This window comes from Martes martes (genome assembly GCF_963455335.1).
Source record: "Martes martes genome assembly, chromosome: 17".
Lineage (NCBI taxonomy): Eukaryota > Metazoa > Chordata > Mammalia > Carnivora > Mustelidae > Martes > Martes martes.
The window spans coordinates 52,061,766-52,080,266 of record NC_137905.1 but is presented as its reverse complement, the minus strand read 5'-3'; the positions used below and the strand labels follow the sequence as shown (position 1 = coordinate 52,080,266).

Here is an 18,501-nt window from a genome sequence, read left to right as displayed (position 1 = left end):
GGGTGGCTCAGGCAGAAGAGCTCGGTCTTGGCCTGCGGGCGGCCGTGGGACCTCAGACCAGGCACATCTCCCTCCAGCCTCATGTTCTTTATCACAGGGGACTCGGAAACTGCCGTGAGGTCTGCCCCGCACCCCAGTTCTGGCACGGGGCGGTCTGGGCAGGTGCCTTCTTCCCTCCTTGGGCTGAGTTTCCTCATCTGGGTGAGGGAGCCACTAATACCCACACTGTGTGACCCACCTGCCTGTCTTAGAGTGTGTATTTCTTGAGCACTGCTGTATATCCCTGTGCTGGGTGTTGGGGCCCATTAGACAAGCAATGAGATGGGGTCCCTACACTGAGGAGTCCGTGAAATCGTACACAACCTCAGCACATGGGAAACATGCACTTGAGGGGGGCCCAGAGGGAAAGCCAACCAAGAACATGAGAGCAGCCAGGCGGGCGAGTGGTGTCCCTCGCAGAGAGGAAGAGCCTAATAAAAGCATATCAACCTGGTTAGCAGCCTCATCATTACCCCGAGAGCTGCACTTATAGGGGACTTTCATTTTCTTACGTTCGTTTATGCAGATTTTCTCACCCCTAAAACATCAGGGCAGCCAGTCCTCGTGCCCCCGCCACCCACCCCGTGGCCCTAGATGGAGGCTATGTGAGTGGACTCCAGAGCCAGGCTAACAGATGAGTAGTAGCACCTGCTTGCTGAGAGCCTGTTCCGAAAAAATAATAATAATAATAATTTTTTTTTTTTTAAAAGAGAGGTAAAGAGAGCGGGCCTGTTCTGTGCCCAGCCCTGGGCTAAGAGTCTCCCGAGCAAGCCCGGTGGGTAGTTCCTTTGGTCCCCCCATTTAACAGATGAGGAAATGGGGACTTGATCCCTTGCCCAGGGGCACCCAGCATACAAGTTGCTTTGTCCACTGCTGTATCTTCAATGCCAGTAGAATACTCAGCACATAATAGGTGCTTTGTGCAAAGAAGGAGTGAATGGCAGCGCTGAGATTTGAACCTAGCTCTCTTTAACCCCGTGCTCTTAAGAGGCCAGCTGTACCAGTCGTGTATAACCTCCATTTCATGGGCTGAGATGGCTGCCCCAGCTCCTGCTATCTCCGCTGCATTCCAGCCACCTGGAACAGAAGAGGAAAGGGAGGACCTGCCCAGCCCTTTGAGGGCATAACCTGAAAGTCGCCCCCATCTCATCTGCTTACATCTCTATAGGCCGGAAGTTGGTCACAGGGTCATTCCTCATTGCAAGGGAAGCTGGGAAATGTAGTTTTTAGCCAAAGGCCACAGGCCTAGGGAAACCTGTGGATCCTATCATAAAAGGAGAGGAACCCAGGCAATGGAAAATCATGTGTTCACATGCAGCACCCTGGGGAATTTAATTCTGATGTGGGGGTCATGGTGGTGGTTGCTGGTGTTAACCTGGGGTGATGCATGGCCAGTGACAACCCTGTCTAAGAGCTTCTGCCGTGACAGCCTTCTCCCCCGCCTTCCTGACTAGGATGCCAAGGATGGGCGCTTGTTCAACGAGCAGAACTTCTTCCAGCGGGCCGCCAAGCCTCTGCAAGGTATCTCGCAGGGAAATGGGAGAAGGGGAGAGGGTTGGGGCTTCTAGCTTGGTCAGAACAGCAGCTTCCCCCTGAAGGGGGGGGAAAGGCAGGGATGACATTACAGGCCCAGATGTGCCCAGTCATCTGTCAGGCCTCAGAGGACAGACAGATGGGCCGAGGCCGGCTGTACCAGCTCTGAGCCATGCGTTCAATTTTCAGGACCACAAGGCAGTTACTAAGCATAGTCATTATTTCAAATTAATTACATCATCTTATAATCAAATACATTATGTTAAGAACAGTAATGCATATTCAGATCCTCAAAACTCATCACTTCCTCATCGTTTTTCTAGGTACATAGCGGGCAGCGGGCCACCTGGAACACATTGTTCACACCCATTGTACCTGCTTGGTGAAAATGCCACACGATGGCATGTGGCATCTCTTCCAGCTCCACATTATGTGATCTCAGACCCATGGCCTGAGATGGGCAGGGTGGGAAGCATTGACACCACAAAAAATCGGCAAACACGACCAGTCAGGGCTATCTTTCCCTGGACGGCCAGTCATTAAACTTTTATCAGCACGCTACTGGCTCTGTACCATGCAGCCGAGATCCTGGGAGATGGACAGACCACTGATTGATGCCACGACACTTGAGACATTTCCTGATCTTACCAATGACACATGTGAATTCAGAGGTCACTCTGTTGTCCTTGTCCCTTCCACGCCAGATCTGCGTATGCGTTCAGCTGGGCTCACCCTGTCCCCTGCAGATGTAGGTTACAGTCAGAGGTCAGCAATGAGCACCCTGTCACCCCCCCCCACTGTCACCCACCCATAAAGGTGGCATCTCTGACCAGGAGCCTGGCAGTCTGGGCTGGGCTCAGGCACTCTTTGCTTCTGCCCTGAGAAGGGACCGTGGGCCCCAGGACCACGGGGGCTCTGACCTCTCGCCCCCCTCCCACAGTGAACAAGTGGAAGAAGCTGAAGGCGACCCCCCTCCTGGCCATCCCCACCTGCGTCGGCTTTGGGATTCACCAGGACAGGTACAGGTGAGTCACTCCACCTGCCAGCCACCTTGCTGGTCCCTTTCTTTCTCTCCATGTCATGTGCCTGGACCCCTGGAGCCGGTCCGTGGCTTCCTTCTCCCCATATTTGAGCCAGGCTGATCCCCTAACAGTCAAGAACCCTTTGTCTCGTCCGGGACCAGGACCTTATAGCCACCCAGCCAGAGTCCGGCCTCTGTTCTGCATAGCACCCCCCACTCCCCGCCCTGTCCTCTCTCCCTCTTCCTGGGATACTCCTCTATCTTCCAGGTTCCTGGTGTTTCCCATGCTGGGGAGGAGCCTTCAGTCGGTCCTGGATGACAACCCGAAGCACGTCTTGTCGGTGAAGTCTGTGTTCCAGGTGGCCTGCCGGCTGGTAGGTACCTTGCAGCTGCTGGCTCCCGTCCAGGGGATGGGGACCTGGGTCCTAGATGATCAGCCGGCTTGTTCACTGACACATTCAGCCTGTGCGTCCCTCTGCTGGCCACTGGGGGCTAGCACTCGACCAGAACAGATGAACACTGGGCCCTTAGAACCAGAGAGATAAGCATTCCCATGTGGGAGTTGGAGGAAGGGGGCCCAGCCTCAAAATGAGGGACTCCACTGGGCTTCCTGGTGGAGACTGTTTATAAGCCACGAGTGGGAAGTGGCAAGGTGGTGGGTGGAGTGGGAGTGGAGGAGATACATGGAGAGAATATTCCAGGCCAAGGATACAGCTTAGGCAAAGGTGTGTATGGGAGAGGGAGCATAAGGCATTCGTTCATGGATTTAGTCCCTCGCCCATCCATCCTTTTGTTAAATAGTTATCAGGTCACTGCTGGGTGTCAGACACTGTCCCAGGGGCCGGGAGTAACAGGGGTATGGTTTTTATGTCTAGTGGGGGAGGATGATATTAAATTAAACAGTTTCACAAGCTGTGAAAGTTCTCTGAACAGAAATGTCCCTGTGCTGTGATGGACGATATGAAGACCCAATTTAAATTCCTGGAGAGATGGGAGTGGCCAGGGAGTGACCTGAAGGTCTCTGTGCTGATATGTCTGGGGAGAGAGGGTAAGGTAGGGTTGGCATGGAGAGGTCCATGGTGACCAATCACACAGAACACCAAGCTGAGGACTCTGTCCTAAGGGCACTGGGGAGCCATGGGAGGATTGGGAGCAGAGGAAAGGCAGGGTCAGCTCGGGGTACAGAAAGACCCTGGGGGCACATGGCCACGGACAGGAGGGTGTGAAAAGGAGGCCAGGTGAGGTTGGCATGAGAGGACAAGCCTGAGGAGATGGGCTGTGGGGACAGAGAGTTTGTAGAACAAGAACCTAGTGGACAGGTAAGCCTTGGGGTCTAGGTGGGCTTCGGGATATATTCAGGATGTAACTAACACCCAGGTAGTTCAGTGTATGAGTCTAGATCTCAGTGAAGAAATCAGAGCTGGCGATAAGAAATACAGATTGCTTAACTAAACATATTTCTGCTCTTTGGGAGAAATGAGAAGTCTTTGGTGTAAGGGGCCGTTGAGTTTTGCTTTTTTAGTTTTGGCGGGGCGGGGGGCGGCATGACAGTAAGAAACCAACATCTTCCCATCTTGAGTTCGCAGTCAATAGAGGAATAGCCAGGAGAGGTAGATGGAAAACGGATACCACCTTTAATGCTGATTTTTCCTAAAGCCTAGTTAGAAGACATGCTTAGGTATGTCGTCAGGAGCGGGTTTTCCTAATGCTTCACTCAGAATCAGGTTTAAACACGCTTCCCCCCGCCAGTCACAAGTAGCGCCTCCAGGCCCCAGGCCCAACTGTGGAGGTTCCTTCGCTGGGCTTTGCCTCAGAGCCTCTTTCCGTTCATCATCATGGAGATGCTTGCTCTCTTCCCCCAGCTGGATGCCCTGGAGTTCCTCCATGAGAATGAGTACGTCCATGGAAATGTGACAGCTGCGAACATCTTTGTGAATCCAGAGGCCCTGAGCCAGGTAATAGCCAGGTCCCCTCCACCCCAGGGGCTCTCTGGGCCCAGGATCTCATCTGCCGCAAAACCTCCATGTATCTCACAATGCTTACCACAGACAAAGGATTGCTATCCATCATATGCAAAGGGCTCCTTTGAATAAATAAGAGTTAAACAACTTAGTAGAAAATGGACAAAGGTTAGGAAAAGCAGTTCACAGAACAAGAAACCCACAGGTTAGCTAACCATGTGAAAAGATGCTCAGCCTCCCTAAATAATGTCCACAATCATAGAAATGAAAAATTAAAACTTCCTGTTTTAGGGGTGGATAAAACTTAAAAGAATGAAGAATTGCTGATAAGGATGTAAGGAAACAGAAATTCTTTATATGCTGTTTGAAGTATGAATTGGCCAAACTTTCTGGAAGGTCATTTGATATAGCAGTCAAAATTTTAAATGCATATGGTTGTTTTTTGATCAATAGTTCCTCTTTTAGGAATGTGTCCTATCCATATATTGACAGGACTGTGCAAAGATATATGTACAAAATGTTTCTGACAGCATTGATTGTAATAGTCAAGTGAGAAAACTTTAAATATACATTCCCGGTGGAGTACTGATTAGATAATATTTTTAAGTAAATTCTAATTACTTTTAGAGTTGCAAATGACAGAAACCCAATTTAACATGGCTTTAAAAAAAATGTATAAGGGGGCGTTGCAAATTATTTGCCCACTGAGTGGAAAAATCCAGAACTTCATTAACTTCAGGCATGGCTGAACTTGATCTATCTGGCTCCAAATTTTAATGCCTGGAACCACTATTAAAGTGCAAGGGCGGGACACCTGGGTGGCACAGTGAGTTAAGCGTCGGACTCTTGGTTTTGGTTCAGGTCATGATCTCAGGGTCATGAGCTAAGCAAGGAGTCTTCTAAAGTTTCGCTCTCCCTCTGCCCCTCCCCACCCTCTCCCTCTCTAAATCAATCTATCAGTTTTTTTAAAAAATAAAATAGGGGCACCTGGGTGGCTCAGTCATTTAAGTTATCTGCCTTCAGCTCAGAGTCCTGGAATCAAGCCCCACTTTGGGCTCCCTGCTCAGTGTGGAGCCTGCTTCTCCCTCTCCCACTGCTGCTCCCCCTGCTTGTGCTCGCTCTCTCGCTCTCTCTCTCTCTGTCAAATAAATAAATAAAATCTTTAAAAAAAAAAAAAAGAAATGACTATTAGTGGTTACTTCTGAATGGTGGGTTGGGGGCTAGAGGTGGTTTGTTTGGGTTCTTTTCACTTCATGCTCTTCTGTACTGTTTGGCATTCAGTTGTTTCAAATTGTACCCATGATTGAACTCTCTGACTCTAGAATCCAAGCTCCTAACCTCCAAACTATATGGCTTCTCCCCATGTCCACACAGGTGACACTGGCAGGCTACGGCTTCACCTTCCGCTATGCCCCCGGTGGCAAACACGTGGCCTACGTGGAAGGCAGCAGGAGCCCACATGAGGGGGATCTCGAGTTCATTAGCCTTGACCTGCACAAGGGATGCGGTAAGAGTCCAGAAAAGGGATTCAGGACCATGGAGATATGCTTCTTGTACAAAGGTAGCTGTAGGTTTTCTTTTTTCTTTTTTTAAGATTTTATTTGTTTATTTGAGAGAGAGAGAGTAAAAGAGAGTATAAGAGCAGTGTGAAGGGCGGAGGGAGGAGCAGACTCCCCACTGAGCAGGGAGCCTGATGTGGGGCTTGAACAGGGACTCTAGGATCATGACCTGAACCGAAGGCAGACACTTAACCAACTGAGCTACCCAGGCGCCCCAGCTCTAAGTTTTCATAGCCGCAGACAGCAGGTGGCCAGACACAGGAATCACGCTAAAGGAGCTAGAATAAGGATTCAGAACCACGGACAGCCTGTGTTAGGGAGTTGTAGGGCAGCACCGAGGACAGCAAGTGGCTGAACACAAGGCAGTTCCAGGGGTCAGATTCAAGATCTGGTTTAGACTTTGAATGTGAAAGTTGTCCAAGGAGTCATTCGGGAGAGTCTGTCAAGGAGGCATGGATACTAGCTATCCGTGTCTGCAGCACAGGAGTAAGTCTGGATGGAGACCCACATATCAGCAGTATCTCAGGAGTTGTCAGCTGAAGCCCTGGGAGAGGAATGAGATTATCCAAGGAAAGTGTACAGAGTAAGTAAGAAGAGAGTACTTTGAGGAGAAAACTCCTTGAGGAGTTTTCAGCCTCTCCTTCCCAAATCCCTTGATGTTGTAGACATCCACGTGTCTACCTGTGTCCTCCCATCAGACTCCCCCCAGGAAAGGGGTGGTGCCTTTGCCTCCAGTAGTGAGTGGCAGAAGGTCTGGCACAGTCAACTCTCAGTGCTTGTTTAATGCTTACACAGATTGTTGTCTAAATTTTGTTATTTAGGAAACATAAAAAAAAAAAATCCCACAGTCTCCATTACCTTCCTCCATTGAGGCTGGGTTCAGTGCCCATCCTTCTGTGCTCCCTCATGCCCTTTTCTGCCACCACCCTAGCTCAGGTAATCCCACACCGTACTGTGTCTCCATTAGACTGTCAAGGGTTGGAAGCCAACCAAATGCTTGCCTGGGATTTAAGAATGTGGGATGGGGCCTGGTGCACAGAGCTCTGAGGACCTATTGAATGGATGAGTGCATGAATGAAAGACAAGTAGACAAGGGAGTAAGCTAGCAAAAGCGGGAATGTAGGGACAGCTAAGAGAGCAAATAAGAGTAATTGAGAGACTCATGAGGGCACAAGAGCCGGTAAATGAGAAAGTGAATGAACACACAAGAGCCTGTGTGCTTGGGTGGTTGAGTGCATTGAGTCAGAGAAAGAGAGTGGAGGTGTCAGTGTGTGGAGCATTCGGACTGAGCTGCCTCCTCTCACCCTGCCTCCCCAGGGCCATCCCGCCGCAGTGACCTCCAGACCCTGGGCTACTGTTTGCTGAAATGGCTCTACGGGATCCTGCCATGGACAGACTGCCTTCCCAACATCGAGGATATCATGAAGCTGAAACAGAAGTGAGTCTGGGGGTCAGCAGAACCCAGCACTGGCCCAGCACCCCGGAAGGTGGGGCAGAAGCTCAGAACCCAGCAGGGAACAAAAAGGAGGGGGAGGCAGCGTCCAGCAGAGCCAAGGCCTCTACGGTACTCGGGCATATCCAGTAGCATCCATTGCAGCGGACAAGAGCATGGGCTCCAGAGTCACACTGCCTGGGGTCAGACTCCAACCCCATCACTGCAGTGTGTTGGGTGGGCAGCTTAATAACTTCCACAAGCCTTATGTTCTCCCTGGGATGAGATCTTGTTAGCACCTACCTCAGGACTTGTGGAAGGATTCAGGGGAGTCAGGTACACAGCACTCAGCACAGAGCCTGACCTGTAGAAAATACTCACAGTGCACAGGACACCATGACTCATCTGTTCCTTCACAAACAAGTGGGCAGCCTAAGCAGTTAGGCCTGGGCTCTGCTTCCAGCATGTGGCAATACCGGCCACCCATGTCCACACTTCGTCTTCCGGCCGTCTGCTTGTAAAACCACCAGATCTTACTAGCTCTGGTTTAGACATTCAGTACCAAGGACAGTGGAAGAGTAGCTGAATGCAGAGACGTTCAGCACCAAGGACAGCGGGAGAATATGCAGGTGTAGAGCAATGGTAGGCACCAAGGACAGTGGTCAGCAGGGCTCGGTGGGAAGGGCGCACAGGTCCTTTGATCTTCAGCACCAAGGACAGTGGACCGCTGGCTAAGGGGAAGCCCTGTGGGTCCAGAAGTTGGGATCCAGAATCTGGTATAGCCTTGGCGGGGCTGCTGAGATTTGCCCAGGAGTCATCTAGGAGGGCCCATCTAGGAGATGTTTGGCCATCCATGCCTGAAGTTCAGGAATGTCTAGAGACTCAGACCTCATTGCTAGCTCAGGAGTTGTCAGCAGATGACCTGGGCAAGAATGGGATTATCCAGGGAAAATGTGCCTGGTGGGAGGAGGAAAAACTCCAGGGAAGGACATCGAGTCCTTTGTGCTTCTCACTTCTCTGTGTGCCGTGTCACTAGTTCATGCTGAGCCTCTCTCTCGTTCTATTGTTTCCCTTTTATAACCCCCCACCATCTTCTCTCAACCATGGACACCCACTCAAACATACTTAATATATGTTCTACTGATACTTGTGTTTAAGTGTATCTGTATCCTTAACTCGCCTGGTGGGGGCAGCACTATGTGTGTTTGACCTGCATAAATACTATTCTGCTCCAAATCTCACTTGTTTCTGGCATTTTTCACTCAGCACCTTGTTCTTCAACTTTAACCGCATTGTTACACATGCATCAAGTTTACTGCTTCTGACTCCTGCTTTCCAATGACTACAGACATGTCTGTGACCTTGAACAATCTATGATCGGTGTATTTAATTTGCATAAATGGTACTGAGCTCTAAATGTCATTCTGTTCCTTGCTTCCTTTCACTTAGTGCCATATTTTCTAACTTTAGCTACATTGCTAGTTCACTACCTCCAAACGCTGCTCCTGAATTTGTTTGTTTGGATGTGTCTGGATCCTTGAAAAAGCTGTGATATTGCTGTTGGGTGGGTATGGGATTGGCATGAACTGTCGCATGCCCCGAATCTACTCATCCTCCAGATTTCTGCTCACTCACTCCCCAGTGCATCAGTTTTCCTGCTTGTGCTCAGTCAGAGAAAGGGATCTGCCCCCCGCCACACTGTCCTGCTCATAATGACCCATCCGAGGACAGCTTGTCTGTTCCAGGCACCGCGCTCTGTGTCATCCTCGGAACAACTCTGAGATAAATGCTCTTATGACTAAGGCACAGAATGCTTAGGGAATCAGCTCAGGTCACACAGCTACTAAGGAGAGGTGCTTACACTCAGAGCCAGGCCATTCGACTCCGGAGAAGGCTCTTTCACCACGAAGCTGTGTGAGAGGCTTATCACAGATGGATCAGTGGCTCGGATGCAACCTTCCTTCACTCAACAGATACTTATTGAGCATTTATTATGCACCACACCGTGGTCTAGTCCCTGGATGTACAGGAATAACTGAGACAAACATCCTTGCCCTTCGGGAACTCCTATACTGGTGGAGGTGACAGACAGTAAAGAGATGAAGAGTGAAACACAGAGAATGTCATAGGCCAGACTAGTTGGGACCAACGGGCCAGAGCCCTGGGTATCCACCAGGCCAACTGTCAGGGCGCAGGCACACAGCACTCCTTTCGGTTTAATGGCCTGGGCAGGTCTCATGGCAGTGGTGACAGGTGAGTCACCTCCAGAAGGGCAGTGAGGCGAGGAGGATATCTCACATTGGTGCTGATATGCCCTTGACCTCTCCAGGAAAAGGGGGTGACAGAGAGAGAGAGAATTCCTGGGCTCTCGGGCTTCCACAGGCAACCTCTGCCCCAGAAGCCAGCCTCAGAACCCGCCAGAACGTGAACCCATTGCCCTATTTTTGTCAGAATTTATTTTTGCACTTCCTTTCTAGTTTTCCAGTAGCTCTCCGTTTTTTAAACCAAGCCAGGTGAAAACGAGTCACAGAATTGGTAACAGCGGCAGTAGGAGCGTCGGGCCCAACTGCTAAAGGTCTCAGTGTGCCCGGAGCCTGTGAACTGCTCCTTCACACGCTTCTGTTACATTAAGGACAAAGCTGAGCTGCTCTTATGAGGAGATCCCAAAACACGGTGGCGCAGACGAGGTAGATGCTTACCCTCCTCTCTGGGGAGGAGATCCTTGGCCTCTTCAACATGCATCTGTCATCCTGTGGGGCCAGCTCTGCGGGCACCGTCTCTCATTGCTTTTGAGAGACAGGACTGGCAATGACATGTGTCTGTTGGCCACATGGCCACCCCAAAGCCATACTTCCAGCCTGCGGCTGCTGACCCTGGAGGTTCTGCCCTTAAAGGGGAGAAGTGACAGTGGACAGCAGGTAGAGACCCCTCCACGGTGCCACCTTCAGCCAAATTTCTGTGTGGGTAGGGACCACATCTGCTCTCCCCCTCAACTATGTTGCTCACGCCACAGCACTTGGCATGCAGCAGGTGCTCATGAAATAGTTGCAGAATGAATGAACAAGGAAAGCATGCGTGAGCCTTCCTTCACAGGCCCAGGCTTCAGTGTGGACACACAGGTCAGGCAGACGTGGCCCTGGCCTTGGGGAGTTCCCAGGCTGGGAGGAGACGCCTGGGCAGGAAGCAGGTGCTGCCCATGAGGGTAGAGGCAGCCCCAGGAGCATCACAGGAGCAGAGGGGAGGCAGATTAGCTGGCTTCAGGCCACTGGGTGCCTTGACCCAAGAGATGCCTGACCCGGTGTCAAAGCAGAGGGCTTTCCCAGACGGGCAAGAGAGGCAAGATTTCTACACAGGTAAGACAGCACATGAATGAACTACTCATTCATCCAGAACCTGTTTCCAGAGGGCATTTATGTGCTAGTCCCTGTGCTGGGAAATGCTGGAGACCCAGATGTGAATCAGCAGAGGGCACCACTTATCATGGGTTGAAATCACCCATTGAGGCTCCACTGGGTTGAATCCCCCTTCCACTACTTCCTCTGACTCTTAAGAACAGCCCTATACCACTTTGCACAACTCTGCCACCTTCTGCTTCACCAGAGATCATCAGTGAGTGCTTCTCTAAGAGGCTCCACACTCACCAAGTTAGTGCAGGGTAAATAAGATAGGTCCTAGTAATAACTTTAACATAGATGGCTGGAGTGTGAGTAACAATTCATTCCCTGAGCCCCAGATCCCAACCACAACCACAGAGGGTTGTGTTTCGGCCATCAAGGCACTCCACAAGGGGATGGGGATGGTGGTGATGGGCCCATCATAGACTCCGCACCAAGCCTGGGTCCCAAGACCTGAAGCAGTAACACAAAGGTCCACGAGGGGGCGATGTTGCCACATGCACATTTTCTGGAACTCTAACTTGTCCTCTAGGGTGTCTTCCTGACGTGCATGGCCTTTTTCCATGTATTCAACATTAATTCATATTTGGATACAGTCTAGTTCATGATGGAATGAATGAATAAAAGAATTAGGAGAGACATTTTGATTCTCCAAGGCTTTCTGGTGTGTAAATCCCCTCTGGGAAAGCCCAGGTGCCGGTGGGAGTTGGTCCCTGCTCTTAAGGCTATAGGCTGGGCAGGGAGGTCCCACAGAAACCGACAGCCAGTGGTAGGGTTGCTGTGCAATCTATGGCAAGCGAGGGGCACAGCTCTTTGGTGCCATCCCTCAGCAGTTCGCCACACATATCCTGAGGCTGCCGGGAGAGATGAGGGTCAGACCTGCCTGGTCCTTCTTGTGTCTTTGACAGTTGCCGCAGGGCATCCATGGACTATGCGCACAGTGCCCAGGCACTCGGGAAGGATCTACCAAGGCCAAGAGCCGTGGGTGGGTGCTTAGGGAACCAGAAGGGGCTTGGTGTGGCCTGAGCATGAGATCAGAAGAGGAAGTCAGAGAGACAAGGCCGGAGGGGCTGGCAGCCCTGCATGCTAGGGCTTTTCCCCCAGGGCACTGGGGAGTCCCCTGAGGGCTGTGAGCAGGAGGGGGCAAAGTCAGTTATAGGCATAGAAACATAGAAACTGGGCCAGAAAGCTGGGGAGGAGGCTGAGGCCTGAACTGGAGAGAGAGGGGAGGAGTCAGAGAGGGTTGGGGAGCAAGAGGGTGGAGCTTGGAGACTTCTGGGCTGGGGTTGGGGGAGACAAGGGCAGCAGCCAGCACTGTGCAAATAGTGGGGAGCCAGGCCTGTGGTCCAGGCCTGAGAGGATACAGTGGGCTGGGACTGTGAGGATGGAACAAAGGAAGTGGGTGAATTTCTGGCTTTCTCAAGTGGTCCGAGAGAGAGAGAGAGAGAGAGAGAGAGAGAGTGTGTGTGTGTGTGTGTGTGTGTGTGTGTGTGTGTGTACACAAATACATGTATGCATTTATAAAGAGGAAGATAGTCCTCATGATTCAGAGGTTCCGTATTTGTGAATTTGCCTGTTCACCAAAAGGTATTTGTGACCACAGAATCCGTACTCACAGTACTTTCCAGATCATTCTCAGACACACGCAGAGGAGAGAAAAATTTTGAGTTGTCTGATGCGCACAGTCCTAGGTGAGGTCAAAAAAGGCGATGTTCTGCCTTCTTGCCTTGAATCTCACACTATAAACAAGGCTCCTTTCTGTGGTCCATTTAATGCCACATTTTCCAGATTTTTGTGCTTTTTCTTGGTGATCTCGCCCTTTAAAATGGTCCCACGCTAGATGCTGAAGAGCCGTCGAGGTTCCCTAAGGTGTAAGAACACTGGGATGAGCCTTACAGGGAAAAGACATGTGTTAGGTTTTGGTGCTACTGACTGTGAGTTCAGTGTGGATAGATCAGCAATATAGTAAACAACGTATCTTTAAACACATAAGACAAAGTTAAGTAGAGAGTGGGGGAGGTCACGATGAAAACATTGTAACCAGAACCTCCCAGGAGCCTGAGGCTGTGTTTCCCCTAAAAGCACTCACTGATGGGGTGTTGGCGGGCCCCGCTACCCGGCATAACTCTCACAGATCACAGGGGTCTACATACCCCTGCTAGACATTCTGCCTTGAAAGTTTGCTCTCCCTTCCCTAAAAGACCTCTTGCATTACACCTCTGTCCTGTCAGGTTTCTTGACAACCCGGAGACCCTCGTGGGACAGTGCAGTCGCTGGATCAGTCCCTCAGGTATGTCCTGAGGTGGGGGCTGTGGTGGGGACAGGTGACTTGTGTCCAACCCAGTGTTACCTCTCCAAATCACATATGCATCTATGCCCATTCTTATAAAACCAGAATCTTCCTGGCAGAATATAGAGGCATCTCTGAATGTGCTTCTGTGCACACAAGGCACATATGCAACCGCACACACAATGTTATATTTCCTGAGAAAATTTCTCTGAGATAGCGGTATGGACTGGGTTCTTCCAGGTGATTCTTCTCCTGGCCCCAAGGGGCAGGGGAACGCATGCCGATGCCACCATCCGGCGGCTCGACCGGGGCTGGCTTGTTCAGCGCTCCTCTCTCCTGTCTGGCAATTGGACGTGGTGTGTCGCTGGCAGGTCTGGGAGGCCTCAGCTCTGGGCTTCTTGACGCCCTGTCAGCTTTCCAAGAGGACAAGAGGGGAAGCTGTAGACCATGGGAGTCCCAGAACATCAGTCTGCCACATTCAAGCAAGTCACAAGGCCAACCCAGACTCAACAGGTGGCCAAGTAGCTCTGCCTCGTGCTGGGGGCAGCAGGAGATGTTGACAAAGGGACATGACACAGAGGTGGGAGGGCTGCACCCCTCCAAGCTGTTGCCAGGGCTCCTCTACATACGAAGCAAACACAGATAAACACACGTACACCTGGTTTTGTCTTACAGAACTCTCGTTTAAAAAAAAAAAACATTTTTTAAAGATTTAACTTATTTATTAGGGAGTGAGGGAGAGAGAATGCGCAAGCAGGGAGAGCAGCAGGCAGAGGGAGAAGCAGGCTCCCCGCTGAGCAAGGAGCCCAAGGAGGGACTCGATCCCAGGACCCTGCAATCATGACCCAAACAGAAATTAAGAGTCGGACGCTTAACCAACTAAGCCACCCAGGTGTCCCAATTTGTTTTACATTTTGAAATAGCTGAGGGAAGGGGCACCTGGGAGCTCAGTTGGTTAAGCATCTACCTTCAGCTCAGGTCATGATCCTGGGGTCCTGGGATCGAGCCCTGGCGTGGGGTGGGGGGGCCTCCGCACTCAGCAGGGAGTCAGCTTCTCCCTCTCCCTCTGCCCCTCCCCCCACTCACCTCTACACCCCTGCTCCTGCTCATGCGTGCTCTCGCTCTCTCTCAAATAATAAATAAAATCTTAAAAAAAATAAATAAATAGCTGAGGGGAAAAAAATCAGAAGAACATTTCATGGTACATGAAACTCGTCTAAAATCAGCCTTCCGTGTCCACAAACAGACCTGTCTTGCCTCACTCACAGCCATGCCCACCGGCTTACGAGTTGTCTGTGGCTGTTTTGGGGTTGCACAGACCCCCCCCCCAAACACACACACACACACACACAAAGCCAAAACTGTCATCCTCTGGCAATTTCCAGTGCAAGCTTGCTAACCTCTGTTTTAGAGATGACACCCTAAATGATTGTAGGAAAATGATATAATCAGCTGGGATTTGCTTTACCCCAAGACCAGAGCAGGAAGTAGCAGGGGTTTTGATGACCAAGATTGGCTGTGAGCTGGTAGTTGTTGAAACTGGGCGATGGGTAGACTGGGGCTCATGACACTGCTCTATTTTTACGTATGTTGGATGTTTTACCAAAAAAAGAAAAAAACAAAAAATTTAATCTAAGTGCCTGAGACAATTCCAGGCCCAGAGGAAGCACTGAGGAAATGGGCCCCACGGCGGAGACTGGGCACAGCCCCCAAGGCTCTGGATTGGGGGGAGGCCCCCTCTCAGGCCTCTCTCATGGTGGGGGGTGTCTTGACTGCAGAGACCCTGCAGGAGTACATGAAGGTGGTGATGACCCTTGAGTATGACGAGAAGCCGCCCTACAACATGCTGAGGAACAGTCTAGAAGACCTGCTGCGGGATCTGCGGGCGTCAGCCTATGACCCGGTGGACCTCCAGATGGTACCATAGGTGGGTTCTGGTGGGAGGAGTTTGTGAGTCTGAACCCCGCCCCCCCTCATGCCCCCAACCCTACTTCCCAGAAGCCATTACTCCAGGGCCAACTTCCCAGGTAGATACTGGATTTTTCTGTGGGGTTCTCAAACCTTCCAGTCCTCGGGAATGGCAAGTAGCTCGAGGCTGACTCAAATTGGCTTTAAGGAAAAGGGGGATTTATTGGCTCCTGTAGCAAGAAACTTCCAAGGGGGAACCTCTAGGCATGACCAGATTCAGGGCCTGGAAGATAGAATCAAGATGCCATCGCTATTTCCGTCTTTCTTCATCCCTCTGTCTCTCTGTCCATCCAGCCAGCCCCCTGTAGCCTCTACTTTCCCTTGGACTGGCTCCCAACACCCGTCCCCCGCCCCACCACACCTGGCAAACTTCGCTGGCTCTGTGCTCCCCCCCACCTGGCTCTTCCCTGTCCACACAGAGGGTCCCCGACCTTGTTGCACTGTACTCCCTTGTGGGCTGGAAGGCGACTCCTCATGACCAGCGGCTGGGCATTGGCGTGGTTTCCTGGGTGTTCGTTCTACAAGCTTGAACACCTGAGTGCACGGGCCTCACTCGTGTGTCCGTGGAGGGGGTTCTTACTTGGAAAGCGAGCACCGGATTGCTCTCTGTCGGAGCCGTGTACCCGTCTGCCCTCCTGTTAGCCCCTGGGAGGGTGTATGGAAATCGGGAGGAGGTCAAAACGACATAGCCGAGTTCACTCGCGAGTTAGTTCCGGCAAGGCTGCGTGGACGTGCTCTGAAGCGAAGTTTCCCCGGTGCCCTCCGCTGTCCACGGCGTTGTGACTTCTGTCTTGGTGGCTGGCCGGAATCAGAGCTCAGTGTCTGTCTCAGTCAGGGGTTCTCAGAGGGAGGCCACGTTGCCCCCGGGGGGGTGTCTGGAGACCCTTTGGGTTGTCACGAGTGGGGAAAGGGTGCTGCTGGCATCGAGTAGGTGGTGGCCGGGACACCACTCAATGCCACAAGACACGTAGCCGGCGGCCACCACAGAGACTGTCCAAAAGTGAAGGTGTGACCCTGTCCACCCACACGCCTCGCCTGCTGCCGGTCTATCCAGCTCAGCAGACAGCTGTCGGGGCGGGGGCCCCCCTGCCCCACACCCTGCCCCATACCTCTCCCCCACTCACCCTGTCCCTCCAGGCGGTGGCCAGCCTCCCTAGTCCATCTCCTCCAAGTCTCTGCCTCCCCCGTCCTCCCGGGATCTCCCAGGGGCACAGTCACTTGTCATAGTCTCCTCTGTCTGGCTCGTGTCTGCAATCTCGCCTGCCGCTCGCTGACAAGACCCGCAGAGACGCCACCCATATATACCCGTCCTCGGATCGGCGCTGGCCGGTCCTGCGGTGCCTTCCTGTCCACCCAGTGCAGTGGACATTTTATTTTAATTTTAAAGATTTTATGTAGGGGTGCCTGGGTGGCTCAGTCGGTTAAGTGCCTGCCTTGGGCTCAGGTTGTGATCCCCGGGTTCTGGGATGGAGCCCTGGATCCAGCTCCCTGCTCAGCGAGGAGCCTGCTTCTCCCTTTGCCCCTCCCCCTACTTGGGTGCGAGCTCGCTGGCATGCGTGCTCTCTCTCTCTCTCTCTGACAAATAGAATCTTTAAAAAAAAAAAAAAAAAAACACTAACAGCCCCTTTCAGGATCATTGCAGTTTGGGGTCTGAAACTGAGTAAGTCCCCTGAGGAGCAGGTTTGTGCCACAGTTAGGAACTGAGTGAGGAGGTGCCATTCAAAGAGCCTGGTGACTTTGGAGTGACTGAAGGATCATCCCATCTCAGCTTTATGGCAGCTCCTTGCCTTGGCCTGCAAGACTGACCTCCCTCACTCCCCTCGCCACCCCCCCCAGCCTACTCGCAGGCCAGCCACACTGTCCTCCCCTCAGATTCTAAAGCAGGCCAAGCTTGATCCCACCTCAGGACCTTTGCACTTACCATACCCATTTTTCCCTTCATCTTTGAATGACTGGCTCCTTCTCATCATTGACTCTCAGACCTGAGCCTTTCCTGACTACCCCAGGGAAGTACCTCCCCACCCCCTCTCATCACATCACCTGTTTTCCACACAGCCCCGTCCCCTTCTGGAAGGAAGCGTGTGTTCAGTTTGTAGCGTCTCTACCCCCTCTTCCAGATCATCACCCCAGCAAAGGTTCTTGTTCATGGGAGTATCGCCAGTCTCTATAAAGCGCCTGTCACACATGAGGGGCTTCATGGGTGCTCCTTGAATGAATAGGACACTAACAGCTATTTTTGTTGTCTTCCAGAACTTTTGACTCGAGGTTTGAAATAGAAAAAAAAAAAAAAAAAAAAACAAGAAATGTGACTCAAGGCCTGCTGTAGTATCACAGATACGCTCCTAGAAGGATCCCTTGAATGTGCACGCCTACTGCTACTTTAAGCAACACTGTGATTCAGTCTTGCTTAGCATCAGGGAACCCAGCAGTTAGGCTGCAGATAATGTGAATTCCTGCGCTTGACTGTCCCATTCTTTCAGCCATCATCTCCCACCAGCCACTTGGGTTGTAGACAGAGAAGACCCCTAAACTCATGATAGGGGGTGAGCCAGCCCCCTCAATGGAGACCCTTCCTGCTACTCTTGGCACCTCTATGCTTTGGTAATAAATTGTTTCACCAGAGATGGAGAGTTGAGTGTCTGAAAAAGGAGTTCTCTTTGGAAAAGTTTACCTTCTCTTTTTCTCCATCTATCTATCCCTTCAAACTTTCATCCCTCTATCCGAAGTTTCATGTAGATACCCATCCTTCCAGCCACCCACCCATTTTCCCAGCCATCCATTCTTACAGTCATCCAACCAACTACCCATCCACGCATCCATTTCTCCAGCCGTCTACCCATGCATCAATCCATCATCCATCTATCCATCTATCGATTCATCCATCTGCCCACCCATCTTTCCATCCATGCATCCATACACCCATCTCCCATCCATTTTTTCATCCATCCATCTATCCATCAATCCATCATCCATCCATCCACCCACCCATCCTTCCATCCGTCCATTTTTCCAGCCATCCAATCTTTTTTTTTAAAGATTTTATTTATTTATTTGACAGAGATCACAAGTAGGCAGAGAGGTAGGCAGGGTGGAGGGAAAGCAGGCTCCCCGCAAGCAGAGAGCCCGGTGCAAGACTCAATCCTAGGACTCCAGGATCATGACCTGAGCTGAAGGCAGAGGCTTAACCCACTGAGCCACCCAGGCGCCCCCCAACCATCCATTCTTACATTTATACAACCAACTACCCATCCACCCATCCATTTATCCAGTCATCTACCCATCGATCCATCCATCCATCATCCA

The 18,501-nt window shown here is 51.4% G+C and overlaps 1 protein-coding gene across 4 annotated transcripts in view; it reads left to right on the top strand.

Moving 5' to 3' along the window:
* The window catches only part of VRK3 (VRK serine/threonine kinase 3), a 31,761-nt gene extending 13,941 nt beyond the window's left edge, over window positions 1–17,820 (top strand). For all 4 annotated transcript variants that reach the window (XM_080829201.1, XM_080829204.1, XM_080829202.1 and 1 more), the window contains 9 exons: window positions 1,494–1,560; window positions 2,513–2,597; window positions 2,862–2,967; window positions 4,456–4,548; window positions 5,929–6,061; window positions 7,431–7,551; window positions 13,172–13,230; window positions 15,009–15,157; window positions 17,449–17,820. In XM_080829201.1, the coding sequence (XP_080685327.1) occupies window positions 1,494–1,560; window positions 2,513–2,597; window positions 2,862–2,967; window positions 4,456–4,548; window positions 5,929–6,061; window positions 7,431–7,551; window positions 13,172–13,230; window positions 15,009–15,157 (813 nt within the window). In that variant the 3' untranslated portion in view covers window positions 17,449–17,820. The remainder of the gene's footprint in view (window positions 1–1,493; window positions 1,561–2,512; window positions 2,598–2,861; window positions 2,968–4,455; window positions 4,549–5,928; window positions 6,062–7,430; window positions 7,552–13,171; window positions 13,231–15,008; window positions 15,158–17,448) is intronic.
* The last annotated feature ends 681 nt before the right edge of the window (window positions 17,821–18,501 follow it).